Source organism: Gossypium arboreum, chromosome 3, assembly GCF_025698485.1.
Source record: "Gossypium arboreum isolate Shixiya-1 chromosome 3, ASM2569848v2, whole genome shotgun sequence".
Lineage (NCBI taxonomy): Eukaryota > Viridiplantae > Streptophyta > Magnoliopsida > Malvales > Malvaceae > Gossypium > Gossypium arboreum.
Genome location: NC_069072.1, coordinates 77,396,183 through 77,421,024, shown reverse-complemented (window position 1 = coordinate 77,421,024; position 24,842 = coordinate 77,396,183). Strand labels below are relative to the sequence as shown.

Genomic DNA, 24,842 nt, shown 5'->3' with positions numbered 1-24,842 from the left:
TAATTCATGTCTGACCGTTTAATTCAATTTCACAATTACAATTTGGTTCTTTTAAGGGATCAGCCAACTCGCACACTCAATGCTAAATCTTTGTAACGTATCGCACACTTAGTGCCGTTACATTAACATCTTGCACACTTAGTACTAAAATCTTGTGACGTATCGCACACTTACTGCCGTCACTTTATCCCTCGCACACTTAGTGCCATATTTCTTACAATGAATTATATACGTAGGTTTTTACACATTACAAAATCAGCATATAAATCCCGTATTTAATTATATAAAACAATCTAATTATGCTTATAACTTACCTCGGACGATATAAAGACAGAACAGGATAGCTAGTCGACCACTTTTCTTTTTCCCTGATCCAAATCTGATTTCTTTGGTTCTTAATCTAAACACATTCAAATTAAGCTCATTCAAACATATTTTCATTCAATTTAGCCCAAAAACACATAAATAGGAAAATTACCATTTTACCCCCGATATTTCCATTCTTTACAATTTAGTCTAATTTGCACAAAATACAAAATATTCAAAATTTGACTTTACTATGCTTAAGCTGAATCTTCACTAAGCTCACACAAGTCCATAAATTTTATTTATTTCACATTTTAGTCTCTCAATTTATAATTTTCTCAATTAAGTCCTAATTACTTAAAATCATCAAAAACTCCAATACAAAATATGTTAACTCAACACCTACCTTTCATAATACATCATCAAATAACAAAAATCACGAGCCCTCGCCAATGGCATAACTCAAAATATTCATCAAAATTCAAAATTCAAGCATGGGTTTTGTAGTATTCGAAGCAACGATCTCAAAAACGTAAAACTTATCAAAAACCAAGCCTAACACTTACCTTGATTGAGCTTAAAAATCACCCGAACCCTAGCTTGCTTCTTCCTTTTTCTTTTCTTTTTAAACACTTTTTGTTTTCTTTTATGTTTTATCACATATTATATAATTTATAAGCTAGTTTCTAAATTACCCTTTCTAAATTAATAACTAAAACTTATAGCCCAAGGACATAATCGTCCATGTCACATGCACATGGTTTCCAACTCATTTCTTATATTATATGCATATAATATGCATTTTATTATTCTAACACATATATATACATAAATGTACATATTTAATATAAAAACATATTTATCCTATATAATGCCGCCCACTATCATATAAAAATTGGGCTTTTTGCATCATGAATGCTTCCACTTAAGAAGCCATTACCAATTCAATCCTTACAATTAAAACTAGCTAATTTTCAATTTATGCGATGAAGTCCTTTCATTTAATCGGATACCCAAACGATAAAATTAAATCACGAAAATTTCAAAGATATAAATTCACACAAAATAAACACAGAAAATAATTTTAAAATATTTTTCTGACTGAGATTCGTGGTCCCAAAACCACCGTTCCGATTAAGGTCTAAATCAGGTTGTTACACATCATACGAGTTAGCGTCGAACATGAACCTGCGTCGATTTCCAAAAGGTTGTCCGAATTCCACTATGATATGCACCAATATGGATATTCGAGAGAGGAACAACCAACAGAGGCTATGTGGGCACTGTAGAAACCCAGGGCATACGAAGGTAAGATGTTCTGTACTTAGGGGTATGTTGGGGCTTCAACGTCGGTAACATTCATTTTTTTACGATATAAAATTAATTACAATGCATACGCATTCCAACTATATTGTATTTACCATTTTTAATTTATCAGGGAATTGAACTTTTCAAATTTATGTATAATTTACATCACAATTTAAGAAAGAAAAATATGAGTTCCAATACAAATACACCAAAAAAAAATTGTTTCTTTATTGATATCGTTAATATTTAGATCACAATAAGTAAATAAAAAATACATCATCGACATCATTGGGCAGAATGAGTGCCGCACGAAGGTGGTTGACGAATGCGCGTAGGATTTCTGCGCACAATTAGTTGTGCTTGCTCCTGCACTGGATCGTGACCATCGTCTTCATCTTCTTCATCTTCACCTCCACCCATGTGCTTATCTTCATTCCCACCGTCATCTTCATTTTGATCTCTACCGTCGTCTTCTTCTTTATCTCCACCCTCAGTTTCATCTTCGTCTTCATTGCCTTTACTTCATACTCGAGTGCGGTGTCATCCTAGCCTTCCATCTTATGTCCTCCACTTTACGAGAATATTATGTCACCGATAACCCACCCCGATAGAATAATGAAGAAGTGGGTATTTGTGACACTATCGGCGTAACACCCCTTACCCGTATTCAATGTCAGAACAGGGTACAAGGCATTACCGGATTTATCACACGAACAAACATACAATTTCAAGTTATACATTTGCGTTCAAATTAAAACCATTTGCATTTAATCATAATTTCCCTAATACGAGCCTACGAGGCCCAGAACATGTTTTGGAAGTGGTTCGGGACTAAACTGAGAACTTTAGAGAATTTTACAAAAACTTAGAAAATTTTTCAACAAACAGGGGTCACAGCCCGTGTGGATATGGGACACGCCCGTGTGGGCAGGCCGTGTGGTCACACACGCTCGTGTCCTGACCCTGTGTAACTCTCTTGTTTGTCACCCAAAAATAAATTAAAGACACACGACCAAGTCACCCGCCCATGTGCTAGGCTGTGTGGTTGATTTAAAATATCTGATTTTCCATTAAATAGGTGCAGACTTCACACACCTAGAACACACGCCCATGCCCAAGGCCATGGCCCACACACGGCTGAGACACACGATCGTGTGTCTACCCATGTACTCAATATTGGGCATTCTGTTTTGGAAAAAAAAAAGGGTACAGGGGACACACGACCTATACATATGCCAGTGGGGCAAGCCGTGTGTTGCACACGGTCTAGACACATGCCCGTGTGTCTACCCGTATAGATAAAATAAGGCTATTTGCCAAGCCATTTTGCCACCCTTTAATGCACACACCTACACAACATAACATAGCACCAATCCAAGCATATACATACAACCAAACATCCACAACCAAGACGTCAACACATCATTCATGAAAGACATCATTATATGAATATACTTATAATCAATATTAGCCCATTTCCAATGGCCTTATACAAAATAAATTACTAACCATTATAAGTCAACACATTTGGCCAACTCAATTATGACACATAACAAAATTACCAAGTCCCCTATACATGCCATAACTCAAAATGTTGAATTCATTGGTACCAAAATATTTGTTGATAGTGTGAATGGATCTCTGACGATCTTTGAACCCTAAGCTAGCTTGGTGACACTATAAGACAAGGGAAAGAAAGGGGAGTAAGCTATATAGCTTAGTAAGTTCCTATGCAAATAATGAGCATCATAACCACACATTTAACATACAATTAATATGATGAAGATTAGCATGAATGTTATCAAAATCTCATAATCAAAACTTACTCAATCATAATCCTACCAAAATTTCATCACATATCGAGCTCATTACTTATAAGTTTTACGTACATACCTGTACTAACTCGTAACATAACCATATTCTTTTACAACTTTAACATTCCCGTTGAATACTCGAAATATTAACGGATACTCAAAAATCTTGCACATAAGTGCCATATATGTAGTCGAAGCCATCTCATATCTCATAATACATATGGGCTCATTTTCGAGCTATTCACGGGCCTGCTCACAAAAACTGTTAGTTAGGATGTAGCTACACAGTGCAGCTCATACAAGCTGTCAGGTATTCGCAACACATGTCAGACTACCCAGCCACTGGTAGGATGTACGAGACCAGCACCCAGATTACATAATCACATATACATATGGGTTCCTTGTGACATGTCACTCATTGTAACATCCCGAGTTAGGGCCTAGTCAAAACTGTGGTTTCGGGATCACAAATTTGACTTAAGAAAATTTTTTATTATATTTTTATAGTCTATGATCTCTCAAAATGATTTCGTGAAAATTTTGTTCGAAAATTTTGACGTTTGGGCACTCAATTTGGTCAAAAGGACTAAATTGTAAAAAGTGCAAAAGTTTAGTTCTACATATTAGAGGTATCAAATTGTTATGAAATTTTAAATGAAAGGTCCTTAAATGGTAATTAGACCATTATATAACTTGTTGGACAAAAATGGCCTTGGATGGATAAAATTTCAAAGAAAGGAAAAAAGGGCATTTTGGTTATGTAGGGGTAAAATGCATTAAAAGACAAATTTTAAAACCCAAATGTGTCCCTTTCTTCTTGCTTCAGCCGAATTTACCTAGGGCAGCCATGGTTAGGGTTTTCCAAGCTTTCAAGCTCAATAGTAAGTGATTCCAAGCCCTGTTTTTAATGTTCTTTACATTTTTGAAATCCCGATAACATGCTCTAGCCATTTCTACCATTATTTTAAGCTAGGGTTTGTGTTTAAAAATTTACCCATGAATGACATACTTGTATTTTGATGTATAATGGTATAAAATGAGTGTTGGGTGTTTAATAAATGACTTTTACTAAGCGATTTTTGAAGAAAACGTCTGAAATGATAATTTTGTAAAAGTTGTAAAATTGGCCATAAATGGGTGATTTAGTGGAAATTGGGGGCTGTCACAGTTATGAAAAATAATCAGCATGTCATAAGACATAAGAAAATAGGATGAAATTTAATTTCTGGGCATTGGGGAAAAAGTGAAAATATGCAAAAGTTTAGGGGTCAAAATGCAAATTTGTAAAAATATGATTTTTGGACCCCTATGAATAATGTGACTAATTAGTAGGCTAAACGTGATATTATAGATCAAGGAAAACAAGATTTGGGTTGAGAACGAGGTTGAACAAAGTTAAGCACAAACTCGAAATAAATATTCGTACTCGAAACCGAGGTAAGTTCATATGTCAATGATAATGCAATGATATTATTATTGTTCATACTTTAACCTAAATTGATGTGTTAACATTGTGTGATGGATATTTATTTAGTTGATATGAAGATTATATATTGTAACAAATGCCAAATTATAATTATATGCAATACCATGTTTATCTTATGGACTAATGTCTAAATAAACGTGGAAATGTGTTAAATTGGATGTACATAGCATTAGCGGCTATGCCTAATGAGATACTTGATGGAAAGAGAAAAAAAATCTCGGTTGAATAAAAAGGGAAATTCCCTACATGACCTAAGATCCTTCATGTGTTGCAAAAAAGGATTTAGCCAGTACGGGTAATCCGTTGATCTCAAATATAGAAAGGATCTAGCCCGGACTGGTGTTCCTTAAGTGATCGAGCTTCCCAAAGAATATGTGTCCATTAAGGATTTAGCTCGAACAGGTAATCCGATTGGGGTCTGAATTTAGCCTGAACTGGTAATTCAGATCCGAGCTCATTGAGAGTGCATGTTGTTACAAGGGATTTAGCCTAGACTGGTAATCCCGACATCACTCCATGAGTTTATATTACGAGGGATTTAGCCTGGACTTGTAATCCCGCAGTAAGATGTGAGGTTCGCAGGAGTGCGCATATGAAATGATCACTTGTATGAATTGACAGTGAATGGGATATCCATCGAGATTCCGAGAAATTTAATGAGATTAATATGAGAAATGAAATAAAAGGTTCTTGCCATGATACATAATGTATGTTATATGATAATATTATGATGCATGTGAGTTGTCATGTTTCGACGAGTGTAGTGCTAAACGATAGCATAGGTAAGTACTCGAAACCCATGAGCACGTGTTTGACATGTGAAATGAAATGGACTTATGATGATGGTGCAAATGAATGAATGATATTTATGAGATTAATTTCTATGACAAATTTGTGATGGTTATTATCTTGTTGTACTAAGACAGATTTGGTACAGCAGCATTGGTCAGACTTTGAAAATCGACCAAAAATTGTGGAAATTTAATTAAAAACTGAATAAAATTTGGAATTAAATATTAATGAGTCCAGTTTCACATAAAGAAAGCGGTGTAAGCAAAATAATTCTATATCATGAGATATTTGAATTCTTGTGAGACAGAGTCGGAGTGATTCCAGACTCCCCTGTCTCATATTTGGAAAATCACTAGAAATTTAAAAAAAAATTATAAGTTAAAATTAATATGAATGAAATCATTAATGAGTATACTTTTAAGGGAAAGATATGGGAACATTATCCGAGACTCGTACTAGGAGATAAATAAATTTTAGTGAAGAAAGGTCGAAGCTGTCAAGCAGTGAAATAGGGGAGACTTTGAATAATAAACTGTACTTATTGGCTAAACCAAAAATTCTGAAAATTTTATGATAAGAATAGATATGAGTCTAGTTTTTGTGAAAATTAACAGATATTAATTTGGAGTTCATTAGCTCAAGTTATAAATAATTTATCGACTATGACTCGAGTAGACAGCTTGACCAGAATATGAATAAAAGCATAATTATAGTTATTTTACCTAAGGAAACATGTTATTATAATGCTTATTATTTTCATATGGACTTATTAAGCATAAAGCTTACTCCTGCTTTCCATTTTTCTAGTTTTGACAGGTCAGCTCGGGGTTAGAGATCGTCGGAGGCAGCATCACACTATCGAGCCTTTACCCTTAGAGTACTGACTTGTATATGTTAAACGTGTTCAAGTGAGTGGCATGTATAGGGACTTAGTTTTTCTATGGTCGATGTTGTTGTGATTAGCCAAATGTATTGGCTTATAATGATTTGTTGTATGTAGCCATGAGATGTGGCTTATAATGATTTTGACTTTATTCATCCATGATATGTGTAAATGTCTTGTGATATGGGTATGTGATTATGCTTGTTCACTATGTATAAGAAGTATATGGCATATGTACATGGTGAATGCCTTAGGACCATTCGAGGTGGTCATGGCCATGGAATAAATGTGTGATATGGTAATAAGTTGTTAGTGCCCTGAACATGGATGTTTAATTTATAAGTTAGTATAGGACACGGGTAGGCCACACGGGCGTGTCCCATAGCCATGTCCCAAAGTCAGTATTGAACATGGGCAATCCACACGGGCATGTGCCGTGGCCGTATTTAAAAGTCAGTGTTGCCCACAGATTAAGGGCATGGGCGTGCCCCAAGCCACACAGGCGTGTGAGTCCACACGGGCCATCTACACGAGCGTGTGACACTCCTAAGCTAGAAATTTTTAAGTTGCCCAAAGTTTACCGAATATTTTCGATTTTGTCCCAAACCACCCTAATGTAGATTATAGGCCTCAATGGCCTGTATAAGAGACAATATGCATATGTTCTTGAAGTTTTAATTTTTAGACGAAATTTGGTAACTCAGTTTTGTATGTTTATGAATGTTTAAGTCTGGTAATGCCTCGAGCCCTGTCCTGGTGTTGGATACGGGTGAAGAGTGTTACATTTAATGGTATCAGAGCTATGGTTTAGTTGGGTCTCAGACTAACCTAGCATATGTATGAGTGTTCAACTATACATGCCAACGATCTGTGATAGTATCATGTCTCCCGACGTAAATGAGAGCCATTTTTTTTAATAAATGGTGCCCTCCAACCGAGCTGTACCGACCATGTTTGATGAAAAGCTAAAGCCTTCGGGCAAAGTACAGTTATGATGAGCTTAAAATTTGAATAATATGAATAAAAGTTCATGATATGTATGCGATAACATATGGGATGAAAGTTTAAACTGTGATGTATTTGTCCATGTTTGTTTGGCCTTTATAAAAGGTTATATGCTTGATTTGTTGGATTGAATGAATGAGATTAGTAGGCTGTCCAAAATCCATAGAATGCATACCTAAATATACTTGTTTAAATAAGATAACTGAAAAGTTCTTGTCATATAAACGTGAATAAAAGTTTGCCTGAAGTGAATGATATGTTTATGAAAATGTTATTTTGATAATGAACTAATGATATATGTATATGAGTATAAGAAACGAGTTAGGGATCTTACAACCCCACCCCCTTACCAGAGTGGTGTTTTGTGAAGGAATTTCACAAGAACCGTATTGAATAAGTCCACAAATATAATACCAAAGGGTTCAACTATTAAATGGTTATGAACACGATCAAAGATTAAATTTGGTTGATAAATAACGATAGGACTAGTAAGGTAAGATGTTGGGAAATGTATTAATGGAAATTTCTTTAGAACTGAACTTTTTTAATGAGAAGCATAATGTGAGATTTACGATGGCAGAAATAACTGAAGGAATAATGTTGAAAAGTAAGATTCCAGATTATTGTAGTCTTTTCCAATGTATTCTGTATGTTTAACTATTCTCAGAAATATTTTTATGGTTGTTGTCCTACTGATAAAATCCTTGATTTATGGGAGTGCTTCCTAATCATGATATATAGACAAAAATATTGATGGCATGACTGGTACATAATCTGTATTGTCCATGTCTCTTTGGCATATCATTACATTCCATCTAATGGGACTTTATGAAATAATACGCATGATGATATAAATATGTTTCTCCAAATTGATACTCTATTCAATATACATATATGGGAAGATAAATTATCCACTTATTGCATTTAATCCCAATGGGTTGGATTGATGTATTCTTCTGGACTTCTTTTCTCTGAAGAAGTATCAAGATCCTTCATATCTTTCTTATGAACATTTTTCTGGGTCTTTCATTATGATATGGTATCTTGGATTTCTGTACCTTGGATATCTTTATCTTGGATTCCTCTGTCATGGATTTCTTTATTCTGGTTTTCTTGTTATCTTCATCTCGTAAAATTACCAATGATCACTTGTATCCAAGGTATGTTCTTCAACCTATGATGGCTATGTCGATTATAAACGTGTTCCTGGTTTGATTATAGTAACGTGATGACCTCTATATCTAGATTTCTCTAAATCTTCATGTAAAGAACTGATATCAATAAAGGCATACATGATGAAAATTGCAGTTTCAGTTTGTATGGTGGGTTCCTTTCCTCGAGTAAGTTAATCCAAGTTAATGCATTCAATTGAGACATTTTTGTTATCTTGAGCTAATGCAATTGAAATGGACTTTGGTTAGTATGATAAGTGAGTTTGAATGGTTTCATGTCAGACTGTCCTATCAACTGAAAAAGAAGAACTTTTAAAATGTCATTTATTGATGATTAATACCGACTCAGTGGTTCAAGTGGTATTGATTATTATTTGAAAGATTAAATAAAGTATTCGTGCCTGGAAACAAGATTTTACCTCTCTTTGGGTAAAGGATAGATAGTCTAAATGAAAGTGCATATATATATATATATATATATATATCTTAAGAGACCCTAATATGATTTAAAGCTGTTCTGAATGATAATGTTTCTGTCTTGTGAAAGTTGAATAGTCTATTACATGATTATTAAAGCTTTGAATGAGCGAGAATGTTATTGACCAAAGTCTTTGAACCGATGGGGTATGTGCTGAATAAAAAAAAATTCTTGAATTTGAATAATGTGTTATTGAATAAATTGTGATGTGCCCTAAGTCAGTAAAGTAATGGGATGGCTAATGTAACACCCCGAACCTGAGACCATTGCCGGTGTCGGACACGAGGGGTTAACAAGCCAAGTTCACATGGTTTGCCCACCAATTTGACATTTCCAGTCAGGCTGGAAGACTGCATCACCGTCGCCTTAAAAATCATATCTCGAGTTTCAAAACTCGAAAACTGGTTTCGTAAATTTTCCCTGAATTTTGACTCATATATCCATCCATGGATTTATTTCTAGAATTTTTGGATGGGCCAATTGGTACAGTTTATTAGTTAAAGTCACCCATGTTACAGGGATCGACTGCTCTGACCTTCGCGCGGTATAACTTGAATATCTCTCTGTACAGGGCTTTAATGCTGGTGTCGTTTGTTTCTAATGAAACTAGACTCAAAATGGAATCTGTACATATAAGGTATGTCGCCTAATTCTTTCTGTATAATTTATAGTAAATTTTAAAGTTGCGACAGGGAACCCAGAAACCGTTCTGGCCCTGTCTCACAATAGCATTAATATCTCTTAACATGTAACTCCTATGACCATTTCGTTTCTTCCATATGAAAATAGACTCATCAAGGTTCATTTACATAGCTTATTCACTATTTAATTCCATTTCTACGAATTTTGGTGATTTTTCACATTCACGTCACTGCAGCTGGCAGCATCTGTTTTAAGGTAGGTCTTACCTATTTGGTAGTCTCCATGAACCAACTAGTCTTTGCCATACATAGGTTCATATATGATCATTTTAACCATGCCAATGGCTGATCATATGACCAACATTCCCATTTCCAAGCCATAGCCACATCATGACACCAAATATATACACACAAACCACAATTATTCTAAGTTCATGTTCCTTTTCGAGCCATTTTCGCATGGCCGTACATACTTACATCACCACATATTTAACAAACAAGGGTAGTCCTATACATGCCATTTCAAGTTCAACCAAGAATTTATACCAAAATGGGGGCTTGATAGTGTGGATGACTTGACTTCAACGATCCCGAATCCGATTGCTATCGAGCTAAATCTAGAAAAGCGAGAGCCAAAGCAATGAGTAAGCATTTTATGCTTAGTAAGTCTCAAGGAATATAATCAACTCTAATTACAGCAATACATTCACATAGTTAAATGCATCATTTCATTAATGCGCATTCACATAATCATACTTACTTTACCATCCCAACTCTTATGTTCATACACAAATAACGGCTTCATTAAGGCCGATAACTCGCTCCATCATAGGAGCGGATATTCATACGCTCTTACTCCTAGCGCGCAAAGCACACACCGCACTTACCTTATCATTGGGAAATTTCACAAGTGCATTAGCTGAAATTTTCCAGCAAGCTCATAATTTTCAAATCACATACCTTCGGAGTTTATCCGGATGTCGGTACTCGCTCAATCGCCGGACATAGCCCGGTTATGGTAACCCGCACCAAGGCCAACGGACTTTACCCGGATATCACGATTTGCACAAATGCCTTGGTCTTAGCCCGGATTTAACAACTTGCACGAATGCCTTCGGTCTTAGCCCGGATATAGCTACTAGCACAATTGCCTTCGGTCTTAACCGGATATAAATTTCAGCATAATTGTCTTCGGCTTAGCCCGGATATCATTCAATTTCTCATGCACACATACATCAATAATCATTGGACATACATATTTCATTTTCGTTATTAAGGCTCAAACACAATTATAATCATTAGCATATTCGCCTTGGGACTTAGCCCGGTGGAATTCAAATACTCATACACACATGATCAATAATCATACACATCCATGTTTCATCTTACATAATTCAAGTAAGATCACTTCTTGAGGACTTACCTCGGATGTTGTCGAACGGCTTTTTCGCTATTCGATCACCTTTTCCTTCCCTTGTCCAATTGTGGCCCTCTTAGCTCTTGAGCTAATTCAAACAAATTCAATTTATTAAAACCTCATTGTGCTTGCTTATGGCGAATATGACAAGGATTTTAAATGGTCATATGGCCACTCTTTAGCTTGAATACACAATGGTCATGCACATTTTATACTACATCAAGCAATTCAATACAATTTATTTGAGCATCAAGGAAATGCTAAGGCCTTCAATAGGCTACCCAAGGCCGAATATTCATGTACATGTTGAGGCCAATTATGCACTTAATACCTCACAAAAACAGCATGCATTTTACTAGTTAATGCTTTGCATATTGTGGCTCAAAACTTATAATATAGCATCAAGCACTTATATGTGTGCTAGGCCAATTGTGCTTGAAATTTCACAATTATTCTTCAACATCTTCTTCTTTAAACCAACTTATTCATCACTTACTTCATAGCCAAAACATCATGTGCAAACATATATATACAATATGAGCATGGCCGAATTTTCAAGGTGTCCATAGCCATCCAAAATACAAATTTTAACTAACATGCAAGAAGCATGAACCATGCTCATGAATGGCCGAATATGACAATCATGCTCCTTTTCAACTTCAATCATGATAAATCAAAAGAAGGCTCAAAATCTTGCTCAAGAGTAGACAATCCATCATTGCATGCATCATCATCAAGCTTCACACTTAGCATGCAATGGCTTTATCACCATAACAACTTTGGCCAAATACCATTTCCATGGCTTAACAAAGATTTGAGCCATGGCTAACATGCACATCAAGTTAGCAACCAAAACATGCATGAAACTCCTAACACAACCTCATACATACCTTAATCTTGATGCAAACTTGGCCAAATCTCCTTCTAGATCTCTTCCAAACCAAGCATGAAGCAAAAATCCTCCTTCTTCCTTAGTTTTGGCTCAAAGAAAGGATGAACAAAATTTTTTCTTTCCTTCTCTACAACTCACGGCAATGGGGGATTACCACACTCACACACATTTTTTTTCATTTTTTATCACCCATACACCTTTGTTTATTATTTCACCCTAATGCACCAACAAAACATGTTTCATGACATGTTTAGCCCATCCTCCTTGTCATGGCCGCCACCACCTATAAAAGGGGAATTTGACATGCAAGTCCATTATTTTGCATGCATGCTTTAATTAGTCATCACACATTTCCTATCATACTTTCAAAGTTCATTACTAAGTCCTTTCTTGTGGAATTCACCCTTATAACACTAAATCAATCGTCATAAAATGTCATACATGAGCACACACATATTATAGGCATCAAAATAAATTTTTAATTATTTTTATGCCTCGGTTTTGTGGTCCCGAGACCACCTTCCGACTAGGGTCAATTTTGGGCTGTCACAGCTAATGTATCTACTATCCTAAAGGGAATTGTGTGTGAGATTGTGCAGCTGACTTAAGTCGATTATTGCCTGATTTCTAAGAAGGGAAGAATGTGGTTACAAGTACTTGAAATAAAAATTTCGGGCTTATGCAGAGAGTTTACAAGAAAAATCACAAGAGTAATATATTGATGATCGAGTTTAGAAATCGACATTTCTAATCTTTGTAATTGAATACATGAAAGGTTATCAGGACTACTACTAAACATCGGGTGATATCAGAACGATCTTCGTCAGTAGTGATATTAGAATGGAAATGAAAACGAGATGATTATGGATTTCTTGTCAGGATTATTCTTATATTTGAAAGAGAAAAAGGATGTATGGATTTTTGGTTGACATATGATAAAATTCACAAATCGTCTTGGTAAATGTTAAATCTGCCCAACAGGTTACTGGAATCATGTATTGATGAGAGTATCAGATTTCTTGGGAAGTTAGTCCTGGTTAATTGGATTGGGATAAGGACTTTCATATATCATGGGTTATTGGGAAAGCTAAATAAGACCCTGGATTTTAATGAAGGCTAAAGTAAAAGGTTCTTTAGCACTAATTATGAGATAGTAAAGATTATGAGGAACTAAACCACTCTTCTGGTAAGATTTCCGAGGACGAAAATCCTTAAAGGGGGGAGAAATGTAACATCCCAAATTAGGGCCTAGTCGGAACAGTGGTTTCGGGACCACAAATCTGACGTAAGAAAATTTATTTTTATTATATTTTTATGGTCTACGATTTCACAGAATGATTTCTTGAAAAATTCGTTTGAAAATTTCGACATTTGGGAACTCAATTTGGTCAAAATGACGAAATTGTAAAAAGTGCAAAACTTGAGTTCTACATGTTAGAGGTATCAAATTGTTATGAAATTTTAAATGGGAGGTTCTTAAATGGGAATTAGACCATTGAATAACTTGTTGGACAAAAATGGCCTTGGATGGATAAAATTTCAAAGAAAGGCAAAAAGGGCATTTTGGTCATTTAAGGGTAAAATGCATTAAAAGAAAAATTTTAAAACCCAAATGTGTCCCTTTCTTCTTGCTTCAGCTGAAATTACCTAGGGCAGCCATGGTTAGGGTTGTCTAAGCTTCCTAGCTCAATATTAAGTGATTCCGAGCCCCGTTTTTAATGTTCTTTACATTTTTGAAATCCCGGTAACATGCTCTAGCTGTTTCTACCATTATTTTGAGTTGGGGTTTGCGTTTAAAAATTTACCCATGAATGACATGCTTGTATTTTGATGTATAATGGTATAAAATGAGTGTTGGGTGTTTAATAAACGACTTTTACTAAGCGATTTTCGATGAAAACGTCTGAAAGGACGGTTTTGTAAAAGTTGTAAAATTGGCCATAAATGGGTGATTTAGTGGAAATTTGGGGGCTGTCATAGTTATGAAAAATGATCAGAATGTCATAAGACATAAGAAAATAGGATGAAGTTTAATTTCTGAGCATTGGGGAAAAAGTGAAAATATGCAAAAGTTTAGGGGTCAAAATGCAAATTTATAAAAATATGATTTTTGGACCCCTATGAATAATGTGACTAATTAGAAGGCTAAATGTGATATTATAGATCAAGGAAAACAATATTCAGGTTTAGAACGAGTTTGAACAAGGTTAAGCACAAACTCGAAATAAATAGTCGTACTCGAAACCGAGGTAAGTTCATATGCCAATGATAATGCGATGATATTATTATTGTTCATACATGAACCTAAATTGATGTGTTAACATTGTGTGATGGATATTTATTTAGTTGATATGAAGATTATATATTGTAACAAATGCCAAATTATAATTATATGCAATACCGTGTTTATCTTATGGACTAATGTCTAAATAAACATAGAGAAAAGTGTTAAATTGGATATACATTGCATGATCAGCTATGCCTAATGAGATACTTGATGGAAAGAGAAAAAAAATATCGGTTGAATAAAAAGGGAAATTAGATGGCTAAACCATGGCCTACATGACTTGAGATCCTGTATGTGTTGCAGAAAAGGATTTAGCCCAGACGGGTAATCCGTTGATCTCAAATATAGAAAGGATCTAGCCCGGACGAGTGTTCCTTAAGTGATCAAGCCTCCCGAAGAATATGTGTCCATTAAGGATTTAGCCCGGATAGGTAATTCGATTGGGGTCTGAATTTAGCCTGGACTGATAATTTAGATCCGAGCTCATTGAGAGTGCTTGTCATTACAAGGGATTTAGCCTAGACTGGTAATCCCAACACCACTCCATGAGTTTATATTACGGGGGATTTAGCCTGGACTGATAATCCCGCCGTAAGATGTGAGGTTCGCGGGAGTGGGCATATGAAATGATCACTTGTATGAATTGACAGTGAATGGGATATCCATCGAGATTCTGAGAAATTCGACGAGATTAATATGAGAAATGAAATAAAAGGTTCTTGCCATGATACATAATGTATGTTATATGATAATATTATGATGCATGTGAGTTGTCATGTTTGGACGAGTGCAGTGCTAAATGATAGCATAGGTAAGTACTCGAAACCCATGAGCACATGTTTGACTTGTGAAATGAAATGGACTTATGACGATGGTGCAAATGAATGAATGATATTTATGAGATTAATTTCTATGACAAATTTGTGATGGTTATTATCTTGTTGCACTAAGATAGATTTGGTACAGCAGCATTGGTCTAACTTTGAAAATCCGCCAAAAATGGTGAAAATTGAATTAAAGATTGAATAAAATATGGAACTAAATCTTAATGAGTCTAGTTTCACATAAAGGAAATGGTGTAAGAAAAAGAATTATGTATCATGAGATATTTGAATTCTTGTGAGACAGAGTCGGAGTGATTCCAGACTCCCCTGTCTCAAATTTGGAAAATCACTAGAAATTTAAAAAAAAAATATGAGTTAAAATTTATATGAATGAAATCCTTAATGAGTATACTTTTAGGGGAAAGATATGGGAACATTATCCGAGTCTCGTACTAGGAGATAAATGAATTTTAGTGAAGAAAGGTCGAAGCTGTCAAACAGCGAAACATGGGAGACTTTGAATAACAAACTGTACTTATTGGCTAAACCAAAAATTTTGAAAATTTTATGATAAGAATATATATGAGTCTAGTTTTTGGGAAAATCAACGGATATTAATATGAAGTTCTTTAGACCCAGTTTTAAATAATTTATCCACTATGACTCGAGTAGACAGCTTGACCAGAATATGAATAAAAGCATAATTATAGTTATTTTACCTAAGGAAACATGTTATTATAATGCTTATTATTTTCATATGGACTTACTAAGCGTAAAGCTTGCTCCCGTTTCCATTTTTTCTAGTTTTGACAGGTTAGCTCGGGGTTGGAGATTGTCGGAGGTAGCATCACACTATCGAGCCTTTACCCTTGGAGTATTGACATGTATATGTTAAACGTGTTCAAGTGAGTGGCATGTATAGGGACTTAGTTTTTCTATGATCGATGTTGTTGTGATTAGCCAAATGTATTGGCTTATAATGATTTTTTGTATGTAGCCATGAGATTTGGCTTATAATGATTTTGGCTTGTAAGCCTATTCATCCATAATATATGTAAATGTCTTGGGATGTGGGTATGTGATTATGCTTGTTCACTATGTATAAAAAGTATATGGCATATGTACATGGTGAATGCCTTAGAACCATTCAAGGTGGTCATGGCCATGGAATAAATGTATGATATGGTAATAAGTTGTTAGTTCCTTGAACATGGATGTTTAATTTATAAGTTAGTACAGGACACGGGTAGGCCACACGGGCGTGTCCCATAGCTATGTCACAAAGTCAGTATTGAACGCGGGCAGTCCACACGGGCGTATGCCATGGCCGTATTTAAAAGTCGGTGTTGCCCACAGACTAAGGGCATGGGTGTGCCCCAAGCCACACGGGTGTGTGACACTCCTAAGCTAGAAATTTTTAAGTTGCCCAAAGTTTACTAAATGTTTTCGGTTTTGTCACGAACCGCCCTAATGTAGATTATAGGCCTCAATGGCCTGTATAGGGGATGATATGCATATGTTCTAGAAGTTTTAATTTTTAGACGAAATTTGGTGACTCGATTCTGTATGTTTATGAATGTTTAAGTCTGGTAATGCCTCGAGCCCTGTCCCGGTGTTAGGTACGGGTGAGGGGTGTTACACTCGTATCCTATTTTATTCCTAAGGTTCAATCGGGATTTCTCACTTGTCAAAACTTTGTCGAATACATCCAAAGAGTCAATCACAATTCATACAATATTAAAGCATTTAAAACATAAATATAACAATGCATTATTTACATACGAACTTACCTCAGTACAAAAATAGTAGAATTGGACCTAAACGTTAAACACTTTGTTTTTCCCCCGAGCTAGGCCCAAACCTTGTTTTTCTTGATCTATAATAAAAAAATTTAACTCATTTAATGCTTACATTGTTCAATTTAGATTATGAAAAATTACATATTTGCCCCTAATGTTTCACATTTTTATAACTCTCCCCTTTTAGGGATTTTCGTCCTCGAAAATCTTGTCAGAAAAGAGGTTTGGGTACTGTTTTCTCATAGCTTTCTCAGGTTCCCACGTGGCTTCTTCGACCCCATGTCTTTGCCACAAAACTTTCACTAGGGCTATGCTCTTATTTCTCAACTATTTAACTTTCCAAGCTAAAATCTTGATCGGTTCCTCACCATAAGTCATATTAGGTCGAATCTCAATCTCTGTCGGAGAAATCACATGTGGGGGATTAAAGCGATATCGTCAGAATATCGATACAGAAACACATTATGAATCTTTTCTAACTCTGTCGGTGAAGCCAACTGATATGCCATTGGCCCTATTCTTTCAGTAATCTCATACAGCCCAATGAAACATGGACTTAACTTGCCTTTACGGTCAAATCTCAGAATCTTCTTCTGTAACGCTTCAATTTTTGGGGCCTAGAAAGTTGGGCTTTGAGTCTGGGATTCGGATAGAAGGAAACCTGAATAATTAAGAAGTTTTAAATATTACCGTTTAAGAAAAAAATTGAATTACTACTATAAAATTTTTACTATATTTATTATTACGGATATTTTAAATTTTTATGAAATTTTAATTAGTATTATGAAATAAAATTATTAGAAAAATATTATTGTATGTATGTTAGAAAATTTTTATGAAAATTATTATTATTCCTTGTATTATTGGTATTTGAAATTTTATTATTAGATATGTTTATGAAATTATTATTATTATTAGTAGTAGTAATTAAATATGTAAAGAAGGGGTATAATGTGGGGAAAGGTCTGGGCTCGGCCTATAGCTTTAGCAAAATTCTTGAATCTTGCCTCTTAAGGGAATCAGGCAAGAGGCTTCATTAATAAATTAGGGCTGAGTTTTAGCACAAGCAGGCATCTGGCCCAGTGGCTAAGGACGCTAGGAGGACACTAGGAAGGTGCCTAGGTTCAAGGTGCGGTGTGCGCAATTTGGTTTTTTTTTTATTATACAGGTCACGGCTAGAATAAGGGTTAAGAGGAGTTGCGAGTATAATTTAACACAAAGAGCGCCTTGGCGTAATGGCAGCAGCGCGCTAAGGAGACCTAGGGGTCACGAGTTCGAATGCAGGGGACAGCGAAACTTGTTTTATTTCTTTTAAGTAGCCCGTGACTGAAGCGAATAAAGCTTATAAGTAAATGCAGTCATATTATAACAAAAGCGAGGTTGTGTCGCAGTGGCAAGCAGTGTGGCTGAGTGTTCTGGAGGTTGAAGGTTCGAGTGGCGTGGAAGGCAGAAATTCCCTTTTATTTTTAAGCGGTGGAGCTTCAGCAGTAAGGTTTAAAATTAATCGTGACCGTGTATTAGTAAGGAAGAAAGCATGGTGCAGTGGCCAGCAGACGGGCATAGGTGCAAGGGCGGACTGAGGTCTGGAGTTTGAGCTATTGTACGCGCAATGGGCTACCAATTTTGCTGCTCACGTGGGGGGAGTTAGAGTTTGACCGAAACTCTTCTTAGCAGCATGATGAAGCGGTGGATAAGGCTGCAGATCAGCGGTTAGGAGTTTGAATGGAATTCAAACTTTGAATTTGGCCAGGAATTAGAGAGCTAAGGACGGAATTAAAATTGGAAAAGGACTTTATTTTATTCTAATCTTATCTTATTTCTTTTGCTCATATTCTTTTATTTTTCCCAAAAGCTGAACAATTCTCTCCTTTTCTATTTTCTTTCCTCGAAGCCAAATTCTTTTTAAAACGACTTTTTCTTCTCAAATATTGGTTACCGATTACTCCTTTGGTTGAAACCATATCTCCTTTCCTTTTAATCTTTCAAAAGACCGAACCTCTAATCTTACATCTCTTCCTTTACTGATTGTCTCTTCGATGGTGAACTTATCGTCACCTATTTTTTTTCTTGTAGATCGCAATAGCCATATTCTAGGATAGATCCAAAAGCCGAAAAGCCTCATATTGTAATGATTCGGGAATTAATATTTATATCTATTTTCTATGCACGTTTAAGTTGGATTCATAACGGATCTGGGGTAGGAAGGTATTTGGAACGTTCTTCAACGAGTAGATCTCTTGGTAAGTATTCGAACCTTCTTTCCAATTGTATCTTGTGGTTTAAAGAAAAGCCGAAAACCCCTATATGCAAAGGGTGCCTGTCGACTAAACTAAAAGGGTTTAGTGGTGTTATTTGATTTGTTTTGCTCTAATGTGGATTAAAGGCTACTAATCGAGGGCTTGGATATTTGGAACGACCAGAATTAGATCTAGTCCATTTTTCCAGCAAAGGTAAGAACTTTAGTGCCTAAGGTGTTAAGGGCCAAATACGGTAAGGGTTTGATGTGTTAAGTTGTTATGGATTCATAGTTTAACGTGTTAGTAACTGATTGTAGGCAACTCGTGTGTGGAACTCGTCAATGTTTCATCGAAAATCAGGTGTGTAAACGACACCCACTCATAGACTAGATTGGCAAAAGCCGAAAAGCTGAAATGCCGAAAAGTCGGCATTTATGAACTTGCGAGCGTGCGAGCGCTCATGAGGTGGTTTGTTTGTTAATTTTGGTAATCATAAGCGGTAAGAGTGCAGAGTGCGCAATTTCGTGCACTTCGGTATATTTGGGCTTAATGGACCGAAAATGGGGTAGTGGGCCAACGGGCCCAATTCGGTAAAAACGCTCGGTAAGTGTTTCTGTTAATGCGTTAATGGTTATAATATGTGTGTAAACTCTAGAATAGTAAATTTTACTAAAATACCCCTAAGTATGAAAATTACCATTTTACCCCTAGGTGCAAAATGACCGTTATACCCCTAGGGTTAATTTTGACTGAAATGCATGATATTTCGATTACATTTGTTGTATGCCATGACATGTATATCTGTTGCATGGGATCCAGGTTATGTTATGGAGGAAGAACCTGTTCGGTGGTCGTGCCACATATTATGATATAAGCGACTTTGTGCGGATTATAGTTAGTGCCGCAACCTGCTAGCAATCGTAAGTGTAGGGATAGCGTGGTGATTTATTCCCCACAGGAAGTGTAGGGATGGACGGAGGCAAGTGCAGGGTTGGATGGGGTTATCATGCATTAATCATATGAGGCTGTTTTGTTATGGGCCAACTGTATTGAAATGGGCCCAATTATGTTAATATGGCCAAGGCCCAATATATCTCAACTTGTAATAGGGCTACGGCCCAGATTGATACTAATATTGGCTAGGCCCAATATACTCTGATACTGTAAGGGGCTATGGCCCAGATTAATATTGATATGGGCTAAGGCCCAGTTAACACTGATTTCTGAATAGGGCTTAGGCCCAAGAAAGCTTGAACTAATTTGGGCTCGTTGGGATACTTTACACATCGAGTTTTCCAAACTCACCCCTTCTCTTCCATCCTTGCAGTGAGCCTTTGTTGGTGGACTTGAGTCAAGGAATTCAGAGTGGCCACGAAGATTAAGTTTCTGTTTTCTTTTAAAATAAGTTTCAGCATTTATTATTTTGATTATTTTTATTCGGTTTAAGTTGTAATAAGGCCGCTCTTTTTATTATTTTTAATATTTTAGGTTATTAAATTGGTTAGCTCTAGGCGCGCTTTTATAAAAGTTACTTATTTTCAAAATATCACGACACGAGCAAAGCTTCCGCAACCTAAATGTTTTCAAAGGAAATAAATATTTTAAATGGACGTAAACTTAAGTTGTTGTTCATGGACAAGTAATACGCTTTAAGTGTGGCAATGGATGTGTGCATGTCTAGGATTGGATCCATGAAGAGCTTGGTACTTAAGCAGTCCAATAGACTCACCTCCTCTTTTCTGGCTTCCTACCGGTGCCTGACTTCCATTCACTTTAATCTATAACGAAAATATTCTTCTCAAAGATTTTTAATTAAAACATGAGTTTTACAATAACGCTCCAATGAGTTTTACATCAAGAAGGGTTTTCAATGAAAACATGGTTTTCGAAAAACACTTCAATGTGACACGCCGAATTCGGTCGTAACGTCTGGCCCAAGTTTGGGGTGTTACATCTTCCACGGAGATACTTTCAGAAATAATTTATCACTGATCTAAAATTCAATCTCTTTTCTTTTCAAATTTGCCTACAACTTTTGTCGATCAAAAGCGACTTTCGACCAATCATGGATTATCTTCACTTTTTCTTCAGTTTCTCTAACCAAGTCAATCGCATGAATCTTTTTCTCACTAAGTTCTGTCCAATACAACAAAGTTCAACACTTGTAGCCATACAACGCTTCATACGATGCCATCTTTATACTCGGCTGAAAACTGTTGTTATAAGAAAATTTGACCAATGGTAGATATTTCTCCCAACTAACTTTGAACTTTAAAACACAACAACAAAGCATATCTTCGAGAATCTGGATTACTCTTCCAAATTGACCGTCAGTTTGCGAATGAAAAGCGGTACTAAAATTTAACTTCGTACCCAAAGCTTCTTGTAATTTCTTCCAAAATCTCAAAGTAAATCTCGGATGCAATCTAACAATTTCAGCAATGTTTAATTCAACTAGCTTATCAAGTGAGTAGTCGGTACGTATCAGAATAAAATGAGCTGATTTTGTCAATCTATCAACAACAACCCAAACGTCATCTTTCTCTTTCAAAGTCAAAGGCAAACCCGTTACAAAGTCTATCATAATTCTATCCCATTTCCACTCAGGTACCATCATTGGCTGGAGTAAACCCGAAGGCACTTGGTGTTCGGCTTTTACTTGTTGACAGATCAAACATTTCGATACAAATTCAGAGATATCTCATTTCATACCTGACCACTAATACAATTTCTTCAAATCATTATACATTTTCGTACTACCTGGATGAACTGATAAATAACCACTGTGTGCCTCGTGCAAAATTTTCTGAATAAGTTCATCATTTTTCGGTACACATACTCTATTTCGGAACATCAAACAATCATCTGAACTGATTCAAAAGTCTGAATCACTGCTCGATTCACACTAAGCTTTTTTATCTTACAATTCACTATCATTTTTCTGATCTTCACAAATTTGCTGAAGAAATATCAGTCTAGCACTCAACTCAGCCAAAATTGAACCTTCATTAGACAAAGTCAATCTCGTACTCATAGCTCTCAAAGCAAACAAGGACTTTCTACTCAAAGCATCTGCGACTACATCTGCCTTTCGCGGATGATAGTTAATCGCTAGTTCATAATCCTTCAGTAACTCGAGCCATCTCCATTGTCACAAGTTCAGATCTTTCTGATTCATCAAGTATTTTAAACTCTTGTGATCAATAAAGATATGACATTTCTCACCGTACAAATGGTGACGCAAAATTTTTCAAAGCAAAAATGATGGCAGCCAATTCCAAGTCGTGCGTCAGATAATTCTTCTCGTGTGGTTTCAACTGTCTCGAGGCATAAGCTATCACTTTACCCTCTTGCATCAATACACAACCCAAACCATTTAATGAAGCTCTATAAATTACAAATTACTTTCCCGATTTAAGCTGTACTAAAACAGGTGCCTCAATCAATAATGCTTTCAATTTCTCAAAACTTTGCTGACATTTTTTGGACCATTCAAATTTGACATCTTTTTGCAGCAACTTTGTCATAGAAGTAGGAATCATCGAAAATCTTTTGACAAAACATCAGTAATAATCGACTAAACCCAAGAAGCTTCCAACTTCAGATACATTCCTTGATAGTTTCCATTCAAAAATTGTCAAAATCTTACTTGGATCAACCCTAATACCATCACTTGAAACGATATGTCCCAAAAATCTGACTTCTCAGAGCCAAAACTCACTTTTACTGAATTTAGCAAACAACTTCTTATCTCTCAAAGTCTGCAATACAATTCTTAAGTGCTCGAACTCGTCTGAGAATAAATTAGAATATCATCGATGAATACAACCACAAACTTATCTAAATATGATCGGAAAATTCTATTCATCAAGTCCATAAAAATGGCAGGAGCATTAGTTAGTCCTAAAGGCATAACAAGAAATTCATAATGCTCATACCCTATCCTGAAAGCAGTTTTCAGCATATCAGACTCTTTAACTCTCAACTAATAGTAGCCAGATCTCAAATCAATCTTTGAGTATATCGTTGCTCCTTTCAACTGATCAAACAAGTCATCAATTCTCGGCAAGGGACACTTGTTCTTTATAGTCACCTTGTTGAGTTGTCAATAATCGATACAAAGTCTCATAGATCTGTCTTTCTTCTTTACAAATAACACTAGAGCACCCTAGGGAGAAAAACTAGGTTTTGCAAAACCCTTATCTATCAACTCTTGCAACTGAGCTTTCAATTCTTTCAATTCATTCAGAGCCATACTATACAGAGTAATCGATATCGGTGAAGTCCCAGGTACTAAATCAATAGCAAACTCAACCTCTCTAATCGGAGGTAATCCAGGTAACTCATCTGGAAACACATCTGGATATTCACAGATTCAATTTTCAATTCAGACATTTTTGTATTCAACACATAAGCAAGATAAGCTTCACAGCCTTTATTGACATACCTTTGAGTAGACGTAGACTAAATCACAATAGATAATTCATTTGGTTCATCGGTTTCAACCCGAATAACCTCACCATTTTCACATTTCAATTTAATAGTTTTTTGTCTACAATTTACTATGGCGTCATGTAATGTCAACCAATCCATACCCAAAATAACATTGAATTCGTCAAATAGAAACAACATTAAGTCAGCCAGAAAATAGTGACCTCAAATCATCAAAGGACAATTCTTGCTAACTTTATCAACTAGCACATACTTGCCTAAAGGGTTTGACACTTTAATCACAAACTCAATAAACTCAACAGGAAAATTCTTACTAGATACCAAATTCACACAAACATAAGAATGAGTCGATGCAGGATCAATCAATGCAATAACATTAGTATCATAAAGAGAAAATGTACCAATAATCACATTGAGAGATGACGTATCCTTATGAGCACGAATGGCATAAGCTCTAGTAGGTGCTCTGGCAACAGATCTCACGGCTGTATCTTTTGTCACACCTTTACTGCTAGTTCCATTCCCAGTATTTCTCGTTGGCCTACCCCTATTGGAAGTATTACTCGACCTTACACTCGAAAATTGTTCTTTCTCAGCCATCTCAGGCAATCTTGGATAAAATGCTCTTGAGAACCACACTTGAAACAAGCTAGGTCATTCATCCTACACTCACCGGGGTGTCTTCTTCAACAATGCTGACATTCAGGTCTGTTAGACCTAATATACCCACACTTACCATAGAAGTATCTTGAGTTTTAGAACCCGAATATTGTTTCCCGCAGTCTTTGTGTGAATACCCAACTGAAACATTCAAAAAAAATACATTTCTCTAGATTTCTTTGACTGAGATTTAAATGACTTACTCATCAGCCTTTTTCTTGCATCTCTAGCCTCACTTTCAGCCTTTCTTCTCTCTTTGCTTAGCTCTTTGGCTTTGCAAGCTCGTTCAACCAATACAACAAATTATTTTAGTTCCAAGATTCCTACTAATAGTCTGATGTCCTCATTTAGCCCATCTTTAAACCTTTTACACATAATAACCTCGGAGG

General features: G+C 35.9%; 1 protein-coding gene across 1 annotated transcript; it reads right to left on the bottom strand.

Annotated features, from left to right (window-relative positions):
- Positions 1–1,899: 1,899 nt before the first annotated feature.
- LOC108451148 (uncharacterized) lies at positions 1,900–24,393 on the bottom strand. Its single transcript, XM_017748879.1, has 2 exons — positions 24,195–24,393; positions 1,900–2,129 (listed from the first exon to the last, which is right to left on the bottom strand). The coding sequence occupies exons 1-2, from the start codon at positions 24,391–24,393 to the stop codon at positions 1,900–1,902; spliced, it is 429 nt and encodes a 142-aa protein (XP_017604368.1).
- Between the last annotated feature and the right edge of the window lie 449 nt (positions 24,394–24,842).